The 19,517-nt window shown below is 39.2% G+C and overlaps 2 protein-coding genes across 10 annotated transcripts in view; one reads left to right on the top strand and one right to left on the bottom strand.

Annotated features, from left to right (window-relative positions):
- The window catches only part of LOC139762355 (uncharacterized), a 63,182-nt gene extending 54,193 nt beyond the window's left edge, over positions 1-8,989 (bottom strand). Inside the window, exon 1 of one of the 3 annotated variants that reach the window (XM_071687112.1) lies at positions 8,785-8,989. In XM_071687112.1, the coding sequence (XP_071543213.1) occupies positions 8,785-8,838 (54 nt within the window). In that variant the 5' untranslated portion in view covers positions 8,839-8,989. Of the gene's footprint in view, positions 1-1,882; positions 2,038-8,784 lie in introns of those variants that run through there. The other 2 variants (XM_071687111.1, XM_071687113.1) reach the window with 2 other exon arrangements.
- On the top strand, positions 8,573-19,280 carry Nup50 (nuclear pore complex protein Nup50). 7 transcript variants are annotated; one of them, XM_071687119.1, is made up of 3 exons: positions 9,480-9,736; positions 11,111-11,156; positions 13,477-19,280. In XM_071687119.1, the coding sequence occupies exon 3, from the start codon at positions 13,482-13,484 to the stop codon at positions 14,985-14,987; it is 1,506 nt and encodes a 501-aa protein (XP_071543220.1). In that variant the 5' UTR covers positions 9,480-9,736; positions 11,111-11,156; positions 13,477-13,481; the 3' UTR covers positions 14,988-19,280. The 7 variants fall into 7 exon arrangements, with proteins under 7 accessions (XP_071543221.1, XP_071543219.1, XP_071543220.1 ...); XM_071687121.1 differs by having other exon boundaries at positions 9,505-9,609; XM_071687120.1 differs by lacking the exons at positions 9,480-9,736; positions 11,111-11,156 and adding an exon at positions 8,573-8,729.
- The last annotated feature ends 237 nt before the right edge of the window (positions 19,281-19,517 follow it).

Genomic DNA, 19,517 nt, shown 5'->3' with positions numbered 1-19,517 from the left:
TTCATATTTCAGATCCTCCATGCGGACTTCTCCCCGTTACCGGAGCCTTCAACATAAAAAGATATAATATATAACGTGAATGTTGGTCTGATATAAACCGGCAGACAGTTTGTCCCCTGTACAATTCTTAATTCTCCTACGACGGTGTGTGTGTGTGTGTGTGTGTGTCTAGAGACAGGTGTGGTACAATGTCGACTCCCAAGACCCTCTCACATTCCTGCAGCTTGCACCCTGACAGATAATCTCCATACTGAGGCTTTCTTTCTCTGTGTCCCATACTAATTACTATACTTCTATTCACTAACACTAAAGACTGCACGTCCTCCTGCTCGGTGGAGCATTCCCCGCCACTCCTTACTCCTCATAGTGTCCACCAATATACTTGGGCATGAGTCCGGTTCTCATAAATCACTTAGATCTCGAACAGCAATGGCTCCAGGAACGTACCCTGAGGTACACCGCTGATGAATCAAGCCCATTTTTTGTGCCCTTCCACCAAGGTTATTTTCTCTCCATCGAAGGAGTCTCCCCTTTATCCCTCCCTGATGGATTAAGCTCCTCTACCAACCTCCAATGAGGTACAGCGTCAAATTCCTTCTGGCAGTCCAGATACAAACAGTCCAGCCCGACTTTTGTCTCACATACGGCTCACACTCTCCCATCCGTCGAGGATGATTGTTACACATGACCTGCTTTCCCTGAATCTTCTCTCGCTCAAGCAGGATCTCATCCAACTGCTCTGGGGTGCTCCCCCCCCCCCCCCCCCAGTGTTTTACATACCACACTTGTCAAAGAGACCGATCTGTATTTCATCACAACTTCCCAGTTTCCTTTCTTAAAGATAGGTGTAACATTTGCCCCTTTTCATCCCCTAATCATTCTACTTTCATTCAATGACGTTTTGAACATTACAAGCAGGGCATCTGTACACTTCTTCAGTACATATGAAGAAAATCAGGGCCGTGAGCCTTATATGGGTCAAGCCTCTGCAGCTGTCTGTGTATGTCTTTCTAGAAATTTCACTGCTTTCCAAGACCTCCTCCCCTTCCCATCTCGATGGCACTGGGTCTTTCGTGCCCTCCACCATGAATACACTTTTGTCGTTCATATCGTTGCATATCTTAACATCATCCTCGACAGCTCTGAATCCTTTAGCCTGATTCACTGCTTTTCAACTATCACCTTATTCCTGATAATTTCACGAACAAGTTATGGATTATCACCTGTCTTCCCCACAATATCACCGCCTGTCTTCCCCACAAGGTTCTTTTCAAAGTTTCTCTAAGTTCCTCCTTATACTGCTATACTCAATCCTTGCTCTGTTGTACTTTTTAAATGCTGCCTGGCTGCAGTACATCCTGTAACTCCTTCAGAGAACATCACTAAGCTCTTTTCTATTTTTTTCTCTCTCTAACCACCCTTCTGTAGGCGTAGCTTAAGGTGACCATGTCTCAACTTCCCTGCAAATTTCACAGACCCTTCCATAAAAATGATTTGCACCACATAACGTCACTCGTGTTCCCAAACCAAATCTTTAGCTCAGTTCAGTTTCCACAAGTGTTATCTCTCTGACTCTGGTTTACCTCTGATCTCTTACATCCTTAATTACCCTACAATCACACTCAAGCATTACCTGATGACTGTTACCTTCAATATCCATGTATGTATGTATGTGTGTGTGTGTGTGTGTGTGTGTGTGTGTGATTATTTGTAACCTATACGTGCATTGCGGACAGAGAGTTCTATAAGTGTTGGCCCTTCTCTCAACCTTACATATACGTACAATGTCTTTACACTTACGTGCATGTGCAGCGTCCGTAAAAACTCTTGCTCGCGTCCCCATACATTCTTAAAAGAGACTGAACACACATTGTCATCTCACCTAAGGCCTTCATTACCATCTGCAGACGTCTGCTCATGGAACAAGCAAGGTTCCTGAAGTATTGTAGATCCATGTTTTGGGTCCACAAGGCCTTGATCTAAATGAGAGGAGGCTCTGATGAGGTGCTGAAGCAGCCCCCTGGTCGTGCGTTCTGAGCACCCGATGTACCGAGGAATCTCACGTGTACCCACATTTTCTTGCTCCCAGGCGAGAATTCGGGCTTCCTCCTCCTCAGAAAGGTAAGAGCCAACCACCTTTAAGCGTAAGCGGAAGAAATACAGAGTCTAGAAGCGAAATTCCCAAAATGAGGTGGCATAAAGAACGTCCTTCCCTCAAGACAGCCTGAAGTACAAAGAGGCGGGGGTGCTTACATGGTTATAAACACTAGTCCTAGCAGCCAGATGTACGATGGTTTCACCCTAAGAACGTCATATGCCTGTGCCCAAAATAATACTTGAAAATATATCGGGGGCGAACAATGTATTTATGCACACACACAAACCCAGACTTAACCAGGTACCCATTTACCGACCAGATCCGTGGAAATGATGAAAAGCTGAGGATGTGGTCTGACTGTAACGCCGAGGATTCGAACCCATGTGTGTCCAGCCACGATTGTACCCGTGACCATTCATGGTGTGCAACCACTACACCAAGGAATGTGTACGTGTAAGTGCAGTAAATCATCTCAAGAAAGGTGAGCATTCAGGCGCGCAATACCCGACATATCTGGAACAGTTGGTCTCTCTACGTTGCACTCCCCCCCCCCCCCCCCCTCACACACACACACACACACACACACGTCATTGAATTTCTTAGACATAAAGGTAAAAGAAATGCGATGTCTCACTTATACCAGATATTTACCTACAAATTATAAAATCATCTCTATAGCTTTTACGCTACAAAGATCAAATTCAGTAAATTCGCCTGGACTAGTAACACATCTGAAGCGTCATGCAGTCAGGCTTGCCAACTGTTAAGATGAAGTCGATGCAAGCCTTACATTTTACATTTCATTTCACAAATGTAGAGTAATCGGACAAAACCAGTAACAGACTTTAGTCTTTAACCTTACGTATCATAATTTTGTCCGACAATGGTGTCTGCAGACTTCCTGGATCTGATGATACTCTTTCATATGAACTTAATATTTTGAGCAAGAGAGTTCGACCTCTGAGTATGATAGCCTAGCCTTTAAGGCACAGGTCAAGGGCCAGGCCAACATTTCCGAGGGTCATGCCATCGTATTCGCGGGTCTGAGATGCGCACGACCTGTATTTCCCCATGCATCCCTCTTACAGACATGCACTGAACGAAAATGGCTACAATAGGGAACCTCATGATTGGCTGACGAAAACACGCATTCCAACTGGAAGTTACACACTTGTATTACTTCCTCCTGCCAGCGACCTCTTGAAAATATATCGGTCGCAAAATTTATCAAGTATTTATAACAGTTGCTTTACAGAATGCTGGGATTCAGAAATGTCGCATGCACAACCCATCTACTACTTTGTCTTTCAAACAGTCATCCAACACATTGTAACTCATCTCTCCAGGTTCGCCCACGTCCGGGACATGGGCGTACCTCACTAACAGGCCCTGTCAGCGAAACAACGGCCAGTACGACACTTCAGTTCACTTATAACGTAACCAAGGATTGTTTACACATCATGCTATTTTATGTATCCCACAGCAAGACTAGATTGCGTCTGTTTATTTCTCCTGGGTGACCTCACATGATATGATCTTCAATGGTACCCTAATATTAAACTCGGGTGTGTGCATGTGTGTGTGTGTGTCAGATATGAAAATCAGAGAGTACAGTTTTAAGGACAGTTCACAAGGGGCCCAGCTTTATACCTTACAAGCACCGTGCATCGCTGAGCTCACATCATTGTTTTGTTATATATCTCTCGTGAAGTTGCTGATTCATCAATCCACTTCATAATTTACTCCTGTTTTACACTGTGTTGTGATACACCAAGATCAAAACCTACCAAAGGCTTTTTCAAAGTCTGTCAATATCATAGCAAGTGTTCGGACTTCCCCTCCCACTGCTTCTACGGCTTATCAATAGCTACCATCTTGTAGGTGACAGTGGTAGGATCTTCCCGCCCTAAGGTGTCGTTGCATTGGATTTTGTAGTCTGTGACTTTATGCGTTCCCTCCAGCCACATCTTACACGGCCCTCAGGAAGTTTCGTGATGCTATCTAAAGTTCCTTGTATCTGGTCCTGGTATACGGTCATAAAGATGCCGTGGCGAAATCAATCCCATATAATACGTTCTTTGATCCACTTCTTGACCTTATTTTTTAATCATTCGTGTTCGAATCTTCTGCTCTTCGTAAGCCAATGGTACTTGAGGTCGCTTATCAGGTCTCTGTATCTGAAAAACACTTATTCTTGAACTTTTTAAACTTTAGGGTAGCAAGACCACCACCAAGGAATTCGGCGACCTTGCCCTCAACCAGTCTGCTCAGGGTAGCAAGTATGCTATAAGAAAATGGACGACTCTGCCCTCTGCCAATCTGTTCAGGACAGCAAATGGACGACTCTGCCCTCAGCCAATCTGTTCAAGACAGCAAATGGACGACTCTGCTCTAAGCCAGCCTGTCCACGTTACCAAGTCGGTCTCAGGAAACTGGGCGATGCTGCCTTCAGCTAGCCTGTCCAGGATAGCTAGTCTGTCCCAGGGAACTGGGCAACACTGCCTTCAACTAGCCTGTCCAGATAGCATGTCTGTCCCAAGGAACTGGGCGACACTGCCTTCAACTAGCCTGTCCAGATAGCAAGTCTGTCCCAGGGAACTGTGCGACACTGCCTTTCGCCAGCCAGTCCAAGGTAGCTAGTCCATTCCAGGAAACTGGGCGACGCCGCTCTTACCCAATCTGATCAGCAAGCCTGCCTCGGGAACTAGGCGCCGTCAATAAAGAACCACATGAAACAATGCTAATTAAAATAACACATCACGACAAACAAAACTTAATCTACGTGTTGATAGCTAAGTCGGTCACCGTCACGGAAAAAAAACGGTTATTAAATGCTCCGAGGACCTTTCGGCTGGCTTCACATGAGTTGTTTACCACAAGGCTCGGCTCAGGGACCCCACTTTTCGTCATCAACATCAGCGATCTGGGGACAGGATTCTCGTGGTGTATTTCCAATTTGCTAATGACACAAAATTCAGTAAATACAACCCAGTTAACGGAAGAATGCCTGGTTTCAAAGTGATCTAAACAAACGGATGAGTGAGCAGAAACATAAAAATAGACTTCATTGTAGAGAAATGCTATGTAATGCATTTTGGCACTGAAGATATCAATAATGAATAAAATATGTCCGATACTAATCACTGTGAGTGAAACAAGAAGACCTTGAAATGGTCATCAGTAAAGACGAAAAACATCTACAATCTACATCCAGTAAAGCCAAATGATAACCCATGTTTCAAAGCTAGAAACAAACTTTAAAACGAAGGATTCAATACTCACTCTTTCTAACGTCCATAAAAACTAGAACAAATTCAAAGATCACCATAATCAATACAGTCTCTCAGGAATAAGCCTTACGAAGTCTCGGACATCTGAAAAATGAAAGACAGAAATTTTCCATATACTAAAACATTTCACTGGAAAATTTCTATTAAACACTCACTGACTAGACACAAAGGTATGAAATTAAAAGCGAGGAGGTGTAATGCAATACAAAGAAAAGCGTTCTCAGCTTATGTTGAAGGAAGACACTGGAACCAATTACCAAGAACTGTGATAAATACGGAGACTATTTCCTTCAAATCGAGGCAAGACATATCCTTCATTAGTCTTGTCTCAAGAGGAAAAATTTCTAAATCACAGCACAAAGAGAAATGGCCTTTTCTGTTTCAGTTCAGCTCCGGTCAAGCCCACTGCAGTTCGAGTAAGAAACTTTTCCCCTTCACACTATCCCACAAGTTTTCAATGGCAGTGTAATTTCTCCATACAGCACGGTGTTTCTTCTCAGCCTCGTTCTCCCACAAGCAGATGAGCCGAGGGGAGAGGTGGGCATGAAGGTGCCTTCTGCTGTATTATCCTGTCTCTACCACAGATGTTATGACTGTAGATAACTTCTTCATGGACCACCAGGTGTCCTGTTATCTGTCCTTCTCATGAACTTTCTGCCCTTAACTATACTGTCCAGGGTAGAGTACCCGAGGAAGTGGGTGACCCTGCCCTTAAACCAGTCTCTCTACGGAAGCAAGTCTTCAGGGAACTGGGGTATCCTTCCATTAGCTAATCTATTTAGGTTAACAAGTCTAACCCTAAGAACTGTGTCCTTACCCTTTTCCAGCTTATAAGGATAAGAATCAAAGTTCTGCACCGTTAAAATACCAGAACACATGGTCAACAATTTCAATATTCAGACGATGGTATACATATCACCGGGATCGGCCTAAGTACTTAAGAAAGATCTTTTAATCCTATCAGTGCACACAAACTTTGTGAAAGTATAAATATACCATTATTCAATTTCTTTCCTGAGTCATCGTACGTTGCCAGGGTTTGTCAAGTATACTGCTGTCTCAAAACGATGAGTAATTTCTGAAAAATAGTCTGATTGTAAAAGTATCTCTTGTAATCCTATCGCAGAAGTAAGCACATTTCTCCATATTTTTTGGTACTTTCAACAACGTTGCTGATAAATTGATACAACGCAACTCGCATCGAGTACTCAACCGCCACACAGCAAGTATAACAGAGAACGCGCCATCATCACACACAAACCCAGGCGGACGGACACCTGCGTATCAGCAAAAAACAAGCTACACAACCCATCGATTGATCTCAGATAAAATGGTACGAACATGGAAAGAAAATACCTTACTAAATATCTACACATGACAATCCCGTTATACCAAACGAAAGAGAATAACCTCAGTACTTAAATATATTAAGAAAATGCCCATGAAGTAAGCAGGACCACATGTATTGTGAGTGTGTATTCGGAGAATTATCGCTAACACCTGGAGAAGGTTTAAAGATTTTTCGGCTGGTTGGCGTAACTTGATGTTGACGGCCTTGTCCCTGGCAGATAATCGGCTTAAAGCCTAAATAACCAACCCTCAGAGTTACTGTTCTACCACAAGGCCTGATAACTGCCAAATGGGGAATCCCAAAGGATGTTAAAATAAGACAATGCATTGTTTCATAAAAATAACGATGACATTCAGGTGCATAAGTCAACTAAATAAATTCGAAAACCGCGAATAAAAACAACCTTCGTCTGCCTTCACGCCAGAGCATAAATTTTTGGAGTTAAAAAAAAATCCTGTTGCAAAATTTTGCTAAAGCCGTTACCTAAACTCCGTTCACGTAATTGTATAAAACACGTAGCTCGCCTTAAAGAGAACACCAGTTTTGGCATTTCGATACATTCCCTTTATGATAAAAAGACCAAAAAAAAGTTCAACCAAATCTTACACGTATAACCTAAATCAATACAAGAAGAGGATTGCTTTTGGTAAATGTTTGCCAGATATACCCGACTGCCTGACGGTAGGTAGGTGGACCCGGGGGAAGAGGGAGGAGGGGTACAAGCCGCCGTCATCTAACAAAAACGACCTCCTTATTACAACCCTCTGTCATTTACAATAGCGTATACAACCCTTCAGGTATCATTGATAACTAGTCTTATTCAACAGTCATAAACGTACTTCTCCAGTCGTACATAAAAGGGCTGCGACGAATTCTTACAGCGAAAAAAGATTGTTTAAGAGAGTCACTGGAAGTATCTGGCGACTATTACAGCCCGCCATCGCACTGTTGTCTCCTCGACCTTACCAGTAGGCCACATAACCTTACCAACACTGCACATGTAGGGACACTTCATTACAGCTTTACAATGACATTAAGAATTTACTTCATATTAGTGAATATTAATGCAAAGAAAAAGAACAGTACTCAAGGCTGAGGAGGTACCTAACTCCAGAAATAAACATTGTGGACTAGACATGCATGTCCCGGTATGCACCGCCGACGTTGGCCCATTGCTACTCAATGTATTTTTATTAATATCTCAATTATTCATCGGCGATACATAAATGTATTGTACTTGTAACTGTTATGTCGATCTTTAAATCATTTGATAAATAAAGTTAATTTTGACATGTTTGCGGTTTTCTTTAACTGCGGGGCATAAAGCGACTGAAATGTTCAAAATATGTGCAATTTTCAGGTAACTCCTTCCCAAAGCCTAGGAATCTAGTGCCACGGACTTCTACACAACCAAAACTCACCCAAATCAATGACAATAAATATATCTTAACCTATGAAGAATTATTTCTAAATACTAAATAAGATTTTACAGGTGTCTGATAATCTTGAAATCAATACACAAGCCAAGACAGCTCGCGCACGCACCCTTTCATCATTCGCACTTGCAAACTTGCTACTTATGCACCAAGTTAAAAATATAAATGTTTTATCAACCATTAAGTTAATTATACAATACGCAATGCACTCTAGCGGTGATTCCTAAACTCTTTAGGCCTCCTGTAACATAAACATTATGTTTATCTTAATTATTCAGTTAAACAAGGAAAGTGTTTCCTTGTCAAGTTCATCTTCCACGATACAAGGTCCCCGTACACACAAACATACTCACACACGTACACATGGCTAGCTGCCGTTCTCTTACACTTTTCTGCATACAACAAGCCCTGCAACGGGCATTCTACTGTCCATTTCGCTTCTATATTGATCAGTTGACTAAAAGTGACACTCATTCATCATTCCAGTATCCTTTAGTGGAGACAAAAGTATTCAAAGAACAACACTGCTCAACAATCAATACACTCTGGTGAACGTGAGTAGCGAACTTTATACAAGAATAGTTTTATTTACGTCCATAACACACTTACCTGGTGTTTTTTCACTGCCAGCCACATCTGATACTGTAGACTTTGAAGGTCCATTCTTATGTTTTATCACAGTCCCTCTTCACGCACTTTTAAGTTGTGAACACTTGTAAGAACCTGTTAAATGAGGAGATAAACTTGCACAGGTTTCGGAAATGAAGTTATTATTGGAACACCTCAACTCTGCGCGTTTTCGAGAGTATAACAAACTCTAGAAAAAAACAATTATGATAATTTTTGAATACCACTTTTCGGATCATCTTCTTCTGAAAAGGTTTCCTTTGATTAGAATTTATTACAAGGTATATAATGGTAGTGGATAAATGTTGATATTTGCAATACGTGTGCTTGCACCCAACTGTAACCTTGAACAAACATTTGGATTAATGGATAGTGTCGCTGTCTTTATTATGATTTGCTCGTTAGATATAAATAATACACAATTACATTTATCGACGTGAGGGAATCATGGGGATTACTTTCAAAATTGCTCGAAACTGATTTAGGTTGTAAAAAACCAAGAATATCGTTTGTCTGGTGGTATATTACTGTCGAGATGAGAGAGATGTTTATGATCGTGTTAGAAAAAAGTTTAATTACAGATTTGTTTGATTAATTGAGATTTATTTAATGTAATTTTCACGAAGTCACCATAGCTTCCACTTCCCCTGTAAAGGAATTTGCAATATGTTCAGAACATTTTGATTCGGCGGGAATCGGGATGTGAGCATCCAAGAGCCGAATTATCTTATTGCAATCATATCGTTCATCGTTCTGTGCTCGGATTTGAGAGTGACACACCACCTCCGCCGGAAAATGGGAATATAGGTGTGAACTACAGATCCAAATTTTATTGAGAAACTTGACAGATTAGGCAGATAAATGTTTGCTTGAGGCGTAACACTGAAGTAATGTACCACACGTGTAGGCCGTCCCCCGGCCACAATTATTAACGGTAAGGGCTACAACGGATTAAGTGACGCTACAGGGCAAATCTATGTCAGAACTGGTTCGATTACTCAGCCATAACATCTGGAGCCACGAGGAGGATTATTTGTACTGGAATCTGTGGAGAAATTCGTGGTTGATACGCTGGAATGAACTGGGTCAGACGGCAAGGTGCTCCCCAAAAAATTGATATACATATGTTCTCAAATGGAGATTATTTTTCGTGTTGCCTGAAGGAGGAGGAGGAGGGGGCCAGCAGACCTCAGTGGTAAAGCCACTTGGCAGCAAACCGTAATCTTAAAAAGGTTTGTTCATGACGTGATCTTTAATAAAAGGTTGGTCCATAGTGCAGTACTGGTCTGAGGGCCAATATTGTGGAATAAAATGACATGGGGGAAGGCAGGTATTTAAGCTGCGGGTTTTTTTTTGCGATTTATGAGTAAATTTTGTTGTCATCTTGCAGTCTGAATATTTAACATTAAAGTACAGGTAATGTTAGTTCCCATGCAATTGCCTGATTGATGTAGGCTCAAGTGTTCAGTTGGATCATACTTTCTCCTGTAAGTTGATGTCTTGATACATCTAGGTATGACTACGCTCATCTATTACCACCTGCTCTAGTACCTTAACAACTGCAGCCACAATGCACCTCATGAAATCTGAGCAGGCTTAGGGTTTCTCATAATTTGCATGCATGTCCAACCTGCACTGGTCGCTGTATGTAGAATGTTTTCCTGCGGATTATGAATTGTTGGCCGATATAGGGTCATTGCATTACAGTAAAATTGCATGGGCTGAACCTACATATTCTAAGGATCCCCAGTTTGTATATATGTATGTGAATGGGATTTAGAGACGGTAGCCCAAAATATGAAAATTACATAGTGTGTGCTGCATGATCCAGTCATATACAGCTTTTTCCCGGTGGCTCTCTTATAAAAAACTTTGCCCACACCTGCTCGAAACACTACATCACAACGTAAAAGAAAATCAATTTTCAAACTTGTCATTACTTATCTAAACGTATAATTTACCATTAAATCATGTAGAGATGAAAGTAGATGAGGGTTTCTTTTGGTAAATTTATTTCTCCCCAGTCTTTTTATAACCTTCTCGCTATCTACCTATTATCACAGAATAAAAGAAATAATTTAAATCATGGTCTGCTTGGTTTCATTGTAATCTTTACAAAGTAGCTACATTGTAATTGCAAGGAATCATGGGTATTCTAAAGTCGGTGTCTATGAGCTCCATATATATATATATACCTAGATTTTTACCTTTTGTTTTGTACCCATATCCGCATTCTGATTATAATTATGGCTATGGTTATTGACAAATCATAATTAAGGCGGTGTATATCTTGCAATTTGTGCCAGAGTTGGTTGCTGTGAGGATCGTGGTCCAGTGTGACAAGGAAGGAATAGGTTAGTGATGTTGTTTAGTCTTTGGATTTGTTCTGTAAGTTTTGTAGATGGTGTGTGGTTTTGTTTGAGCTATTTTGTTTTAAGAGTTCTGTAACTTGCACATAGAAGTTTAGGTTATATTTCTATCTGTATCTTGTATGTCATTTTTGCTTGCTTGGCTGGTGATGATGGCATGACATAGGGATGGGAAATCACTTAGTGACATTTTGGGGAATGGACTCCGTGTATTGTTTGAATACTGGCCAATATGCTTTCCTCTAGTGTTTGTATGTATTTTTGGTGGCTTTGTAATTCTGGACATTACCGAGCCAGTATTGATTGCTAGTGACATTTCCGGTCATTTGCCACAATGAATTTTGTATATTTCTTATTTTGAGGGAAATAGCTGTAAAGTGGGTCTACCGTTTGTACTTACCAGCCTTACCAGGACATCAGAAATCATATTATTTAGAAATTCATGGAAACCATCTGGGTTGATACTTTTTAACTGTGTGCAACCCCAGAAATAGGGAAATATTTTGGAGGAAATGTTTCATTTATATGCTTTTGAGTGGCCATAGATATGGTGTATGCTTTTGCAAATGCTGCATTACAATATGCTTATGGTTATTGTAAATTATTACTTTATATATATATATATATATATATATATATATATATATATATATACATGAAAAGTGCATAGGAATGCGCACCTTCGTAGAACATACAAACCTACAACAGCCAGAATCAAACCCGGAACCCCTGTGCAACAGGCGGGAATGCTACTGCTTGGCTATGGACCTATAGCCTAGCGGTAGCATTCCTGCCTGTTGCACAGGGGTCCCGGGTTTGATCCTGGCTGTTGGAGGTTTGTATGTTCTTTGATTATATATATATATATATATATATATATATATATATATATATATTAATGTGTGTGAAGGTAAAACCAAAAGGAAATGGAAAGTATGAAGGGACAAGTGATTTTATATATTGCATAGGAAAGACAATCTTGATGATGTAATATACGAAAGCACTCAACAACGAACTGAACCTTGTATGTATTTACCATTTCTTTACTCCTGTGTATCCACACACACACCATAGCGTATGCATTTCTGTATACTTTCAATGTAAGGAGGAAGTCTGTAATGGTAATCAGAAGTCCACAAGGAAATTCTGCTTAATTACTAATTCAGTTTTTGACCTATGAAAATTATTCTTTTACCATAACCTACTAAAAGTTTTAGAGTGTCTCTTGGCACAAACAGTTCACTAGTAGAGGGCAAATGTTAATGATGTATGGTTTTTTATGTCAAGTAATGAAAGTAATATTGATTTAGGAAATGATAAAAAAAAGTAATGGAGTTAATTTCAAATAGATTTTCCTGCTTCATATTCTGGGTAGGTAGAATATTATTGCAAACAGATTTAGAAGAAATTGCTCCCCTGCAGAGTGGCACCTGCATCATGTTCTCTTCTGGTCAGTCATTTTTAGTTTGTTTCAAATAAATATTTTTCACTTATATTTTAGGTAATTAAAACATTGTTGTAAAGAAATTGCTCCATCAGTGGAGTTGCAGCTGCATCCTCATGTGTTCTCTTTTGGTGGATAATTTTTCCATGTGTGTAGATAATCACTTTTCTTGATACAGTTCATGATTTCTAGTTCTGGTTTTCTTGAATTGTCTCATCCGTTGTAATAAATATTATCCTTTGAATAGGAAGAGATGTTACTGTTGCTTCAAAATTACTTCTCTTTGCTTCCTTTTTTTTTCTCATTTGTTGGCAGCAACCAAGTTGTCTGTTTTTGTTTTTATAGTTTTTACCGTCATCACCTTAGTGCCATATGAAATAGCCAGTAACAGCATTTGACAGTATAACAATTTAAGGGACTGTACCAAATTAAAGCCCTTTGATGTGTGGATGAACTAAGGATATTGAAGATTTTCTGATGCCACCCTTTATCACCAGAATTGCCCTTGGGACACCAGTTCTTATGATATACTAAGCCTTGAACTTTATGGCATCATCTCTTGTTACGTAAAAAGTAGCATGCACTTGCTTGTTAACCAGAGCAGTAATAAGAATTGTTAAATGATTATTACAGTTGTTTTTGGTGGATGCAATGTTCATCATTTCCTTCTAGCTTTTAATTACTGTGATGATTTAAGATTTCTGTTGTGATGCATTTGTTTTAAGAGTTGCAATGACAGTATAAATGCATTTGTCATACTGAAACCAAAGTTGGATTTGATTGTATTGAAATGAAACTATATAAATCATGCAGTCATGTAAAAATTATCTAACTGAACATGATTTTATTTTTCTCATATAGCAAGCATGGCTAAACGAGGTGCAGCAACAGAGTTGACACAAGAAAACTGGGCAAAAGAGGAGGAGCCAGAAGAGATGGGATCCTTTCGTCAAGCAACATCAGAGGAGATGGCAGGACGTCAAATAAAACATGCACGAAGACGATGTTTGGGCGTAGATTCTTCCACTACATCAGCGTGTAAAGGACTTTCAGCATTCACTGGATTTAGTGTAAACAAAGAAGCCCCTAGTCAGCCATCTTTTAGTTTTCTCAGTAAGAATAGCTCAAGTGAGTCTCCAGCAAAACCAACATTTGACTTTCTGAATTCATCAAATAACAGTACAAATCCTCTAACCTCAAAACCTGGATTAAGCTCCTCAGAGAACAAACTATCTACACAGCCATTCAAATTTACACAGGAATCTGTATCATCTGTTCCAAAAACAGTAGAATTGCCCAAAGCTAATGGTATTGAAGAAACTAAAACAAGTACTGACTCATTAGGTAAAGGAGGAAGTAAGCTTTTCCTTGCCCATCTGAAGGCATTAAATGAAGGTGTAGTTCTTTGGGTTAAGGAACACCTTGATAAGAATCCACATGTAAATTTGTCTCCAGTCTTTGATGATTACAAAAAACATTTTGAGGAGCTCACCAGAAAATATCCCCCTGCCTCTGGAAGTGAAAGTGAGTCTGAGGTGGGATCAGCAGCAAAAAGCTCCAAAAAGGATGAAGCAAGTGAGAAAGAAAACAAGCCATTAGTTTCTAAGGAGGATTCTACGGAAAGCATTCCAGTGAAAACTTTTTCTTTTGCAGGATCTACTACAGCTAGTTCTGAGAAAAGTTTAGAGACAAATAAACCACTTTTCACTTTTGGCTCTAGTGCTACAGCAGTTGAACCAGAAAAGAACACTGTAGATTCTGAGGAAAAATCAACTTTTACATTTGGTGGTTTTGAAAGTGGCAACAAAAAATTAGAGACTTCAATATTTGGTGGCTCTATTAATAGTGGTGGTAAGGGGTTTGTCTTTGGAGGTCTAAGTTCATCGCAGTCTGCCTTATCAGCACCCAGTAGTTTCACTTTTCCAAGCAGTACCACTCCAGCTGCTGCTGAAGGTGGTGGTGGTGGTGGTGGAGATACAGATGAACCAAACGATGAACCACCAGAAGTAGAAGTAAATGAAGTGAAGGAAGATGATGCTTTGTATGAAAAGAAATGCAAATTATTCTACATGAAAGATGGTTCCTACACAGAAAAGGGAATTGGTACATTATTTCTTAAACCTGCTGGAGACAAGACTCAGCTAGTAATAAGAGCACTTACAAATTTAGGTAATATATTGCTTAATATTATACTCAATGCCTCTATTCCCACTATCAGAGCAGGAAAGAATGGTGTGATGATTGCTTGTGTGCCAAACCCCCCTCTTGCTGGTAAATCTGAATCTACTGAGCCTGTGAAAATGTTGATACGAGTCAAAACTAGTGAAGATGCAGATAACTTACTAGAAAAGATAAATGAGCTCAAAAAGTAATTATTGCAATTGCAAAAGTAAATTTTTTTTTTAGCAAATCTGTACTTGGAGACTTTTGCTAGTACTGTAATGGCACTGTGCCATTCCAAATTTCCCATTCCTGAAATCCAAATTTGTATAAATGTCTTAATTTTTCAAATTATCAATATGTAATGGTTGAGTAACATATAATTGTTGTAAACCCAATTATATGTGGCAAGTTCTGTTCATATTGATAACTACATAAGAATGCTTTGCAACTCATGAGCTCATAAGGTGTCTAAGTTAACATTTGAGAAGGATGACATGATCTGATATTATTTCAGCACAGAAATGCAAGTTTACCCCAGGCAACGATGTGCCCTTTTCCTTTTGCAAACCTGTAGGGTTAAGGCTTAGGGACATCAGTCCTACATAATTAGTTTTCACAGAAGAAGCATATGTGCACAATCTGATTCATGGAAATATAATTCGAATTGAAGATAACATATCTAAAATTTTGCTAGATGAAGATTATCCGATATGAATAAGGTTTTGGTGTTTAATAAATTATTTTTTTTCTTAACATCCCCAGAAATTTGACATGAAATACTGAGCATAATTATGCCACGATGATTATTTTCTGTAGACTTAACAGGTCTCAGGTATTATAATACATAATATATATTATTAGACATTGTGAAATCCATCTACGTGTAAATAAATTATTGCATTTTTTGTGAATTTATTTTCATAGCTTTTCCGTGAAGGGTAAAAGGATCATACCCTAGCATTGCCTTGTATATCAATAGTCAAGGCCCCTCTTTGAGAATGTGTAGTTATCCTTGTGTATTCGTAGAACCTACCTCATTAAAAATATTTGGTTAGGAAGACACTTTATTTGCTCATGATGGTAATTTTTTGGATTATGTTTGCTGCATTATGTACTGGCATTTTTGCTATTACTGAACATGCAAAATTAGTTATCTAAATTGAGGTTTGATTAGAAAGATGATTCTGCAACCTGTTACAATATTGTTTAATTTGGAAAAAGCAAAACATTAGCAATGTGGTAGTTTGTTTGTCTTAGGATGTATTGTGGTCACTGCTGTTCATTACAGTATATCTTTGAAACATATATATTTTCAAGTGCACTGTATTCCATTTTTCAGCCACGTGATTTTCCTTTAGTTTTCTTTTTTTTTTTTTTTTTTTTAATTAACAGAAGCTTACTACCCTCACATAACATTTTGATGTACAGTCATTATACTTTAATTGATTCAAAGATTATTTTGGCATATTTGCTGGCTTTGAATATGGTGTTTTGCATGAAAAATTCCATTTAGGTATAAGGATGTAAGTTAAGAAAAATATTGTTCGAGTACCCAGTTTATAAGGCTGTTAAATCACTATTTTGTAAGAAAATTTAAAGTTTGCAAGAGATAATAAATGTGTTTGAAGACAAAATGGAAACATCTGGTTGTTGATAATGGACATCTAAGGCATTTTAATTATGTTAATTTTTAATACCTTCACTTGTACGGCAGTATGTTAAATAAATTTAACTGGTGCATCATCATTCAGTTAAACAGATTTCACAAATATATTAACCAGAATATCACTATTGATTTTCTTGCATTGTTGTATATTACTATTCGTAAGGTATGTTTGGATATATTCATTACTGAAGTACTATAGTAAATGCAGTAGAGCCTCGCTTATGTAAAATTTAAGACCATGCCTATTGGGTATAATGGATTTCATGAAATGGCGGTACCATGCATTCTAATTCATTCCTTTACTCCCCATCAAGCCAGCACAGATATATTAGAATCACTGTTATCATGCTCTAAATGACTGTCACAGCAGCTTTTATGTACAAAAGTATTTTTTTACATTTCTTATGAAATGATTACCATTATCCATAATTCACATCGAGACATTTTAGAGAATGTCATTCTTGGAGTCATTAGTAACTCATATATAGTCTTCAGTGCTGGGTTTTCTATAATAAGCAATGTATCATGCTCAGGCCCTCCCAGGTTTGAACCTTGGTGGGGAAGTTAGCTGACAGTCCATGCATTAGGGGTGACTGATAAATGGGAATGGCCTAGGTGAGTAGGAAGAGTGGATAGCAAGAGATTCCACGTGAATGTGGGTCTGCACCAGGGATATGTGATGTCACTGGCTTTTAAATTTTCTTATGAATTGGGTTGGTGAGGAAGGTGAATGCATGGGTCTTAAAGAGAGGGGCATGTCTGTAGTCTGTTATGGTGAGTCAGAGTTGTCATATGCTGATGACATGGCATTGGTGGCAGATTCATGTGAGAAACTGCAGTTTAGTTAAGTGTGTGAAAGGAGAAAAGTGAAGGTAAACGTGAACAAAAGCAAGGTTATTAGGTTCAGTTGTGGAGAGAGAGAGAGACAGGTTAGGTGAGAATAATTTTGAATGGAGTGAACAAGGAAGATCTGCAGATGGACATGGCAAAAAGTGGAACCAGGGAAGCTGAAGTGGGCCACTGCAACCAGAGCTTCCTATCCACAACCAGGCCCCAATGACATTTGAGGGGTTTCCCCAGACTGCTTCATAAGCCTTGGTTCAGTCCATTGATGACATCGCCCCCTATATACATCACTATAGTTCACACTGTTCAATGCATGCCTCATGTGCTCCTCTGTGTTCAGGCCCCAACATTCAAGACGTCTTTCATCCCATCCCTCTTGGTTCCCCCTTTTGCTTTTTCTCTTTGCTTCTGATGTGCATACTGCCTTAGTCATCTTCTCACTATATGTCAAAACCATTTCAGCAAACTCTTTAGTGCTCATATCCAGACCTCTTACTACCACATCTGTCCCTCTTTTATCCTATCATACTACATAATGTCATGCTTTTTATTTCCAACAACATTTACCCTCTTCACTTGTTTATCTATACCATCAAACATTCCCATCTTTACACACACAAACAGTGACCTGTCTTTCCTCATACTCCTCAATGCACTCCTGACCTTTGCCCTCTCCCCCATCCTATGGTTCTGTTTAGCTTCCATGATTCTATCCCTACCATGTCCACCCTCAGGTAGCTGAAAGACCTCACTTCCTCCAGGTTCTCTCCACTGAAACTCACATTCCACTAAATCTCTCTCTCTCTCTCTCTTGCCACTACTAAACCTAATACCTTATTTTTATTTACATAAACTCAGTTTTCTCTTTTCACACCCTTCCAGCAAACAGCAACTGGCTTACCTCCCAGGCCTTCTCACCCATAACATATGGCAAACCTGCCCCTTTCCAAGATCCCTGTGCTGATCTCCCTCACCACCTTATCCATGAGTACATTATACAGCTATGGTGATCCCTCACCACCTCATCCTTAAATAGATTAAACAGCCAAGGTGACATCACTCACCCTTGCCACATACCCATCTTCTCTCTTCCTGCTTACACACACACTTACCTTCAATAAAAACTCCCCACAGCTTACAGTAGCTTTCCTTCCTCACCAGAAATTTTTTTTTACATGGCCCAACAAAGGCTGATGTGATATCACAAAATTGACAAGAACAGTGCAAGTGCCTGACCATGATACAGCACAGACATTACAAAAGATATCGGCTTCCCACATCAGCATAATGTTTTGCTAAGGGGAAGCTGTTGTGATAGTTCTTTATCTTATTTTCCACCTTTTTGTTATTAAAATTACAAAAATTCATTATAATTCCACTATCATTACAAACTATCCCAAATTGCATTGTTCTGAAGTGTGAAATGGTGAGACTTTACTGTAATTACACAGTACTTAGGAAACAAAGATATATTTGTAGAAAAGTGCATCCTAGAGCACCAAAGCCCACCTAATTCCAGAGGTTGTAAGCAAATCTACACATATGCCACTAGGATACCAGAAGTGTACCCACAATAGTTTGGTTCTATACCTACTAATGACAATACAATTAAGTTTTTAAATATGTGATAGAGGTATATATTACTGTACTGATAAAGTTTCTCAATAAAAACAATGTACTTGTAAAGAATAGTCCACATGATATAACTTTCCTGGTGTGTAGAAAGCTATGCTGTTCCTTTGTGGAATGCATATCTTGCACATAAGATTATATCTTTTGATCAAAATTTTGCTAAGACATTTTGATTACTTTTATCTGTTGACCTTTAATCTGAATCATGTATTTCACCTTCTTATGAAGCTAGTGTACTTTAATGCCTAAAAAAGAAAAGGAAAATAAAGTGTTCACTTTTATATATCATTCTGATTCCTCATGTCTGTATAGTAATGATCATATTTGGAAATAAACTTTAGCTTAGATTATCATATTACCTCTTGTGTTTATATTGGCATGGATAACCAGTTTGAAAAGTCCAGAATAGGCTTGTGATATGTGAATTCCAACCTCAAAGTCACTGAAAGTTCTGTAGACTTCATCTCGTATGTCCTCATCCCATGCAAAGAAGGTTGAACTGTGAATCTTTTCAAAGCACCTCTTGCCAAAAATCCTCACAGCTTCTTGTGCTGAAGACAAGAGTACTCTCAAACCTGTATAGTGAAGAATTTTG

Source organism: Panulirus ornatus, chromosome 43 (genome assembly GCF_036320965.1).
Source record: "Panulirus ornatus isolate Po-2019 chromosome 43, ASM3632096v1, whole genome shotgun sequence".
Taxonomy (NCBI): domain Eukaryota; kingdom Metazoa; phylum Arthropoda; class Malacostraca; order Decapoda; family Palinuridae; genus Panulirus; species Panulirus ornatus.
The sequence above is the reverse complement of the archived record's forward strand: the minus strand, read 5'-3'. Positions and strand labels throughout refer to the sequence as shown.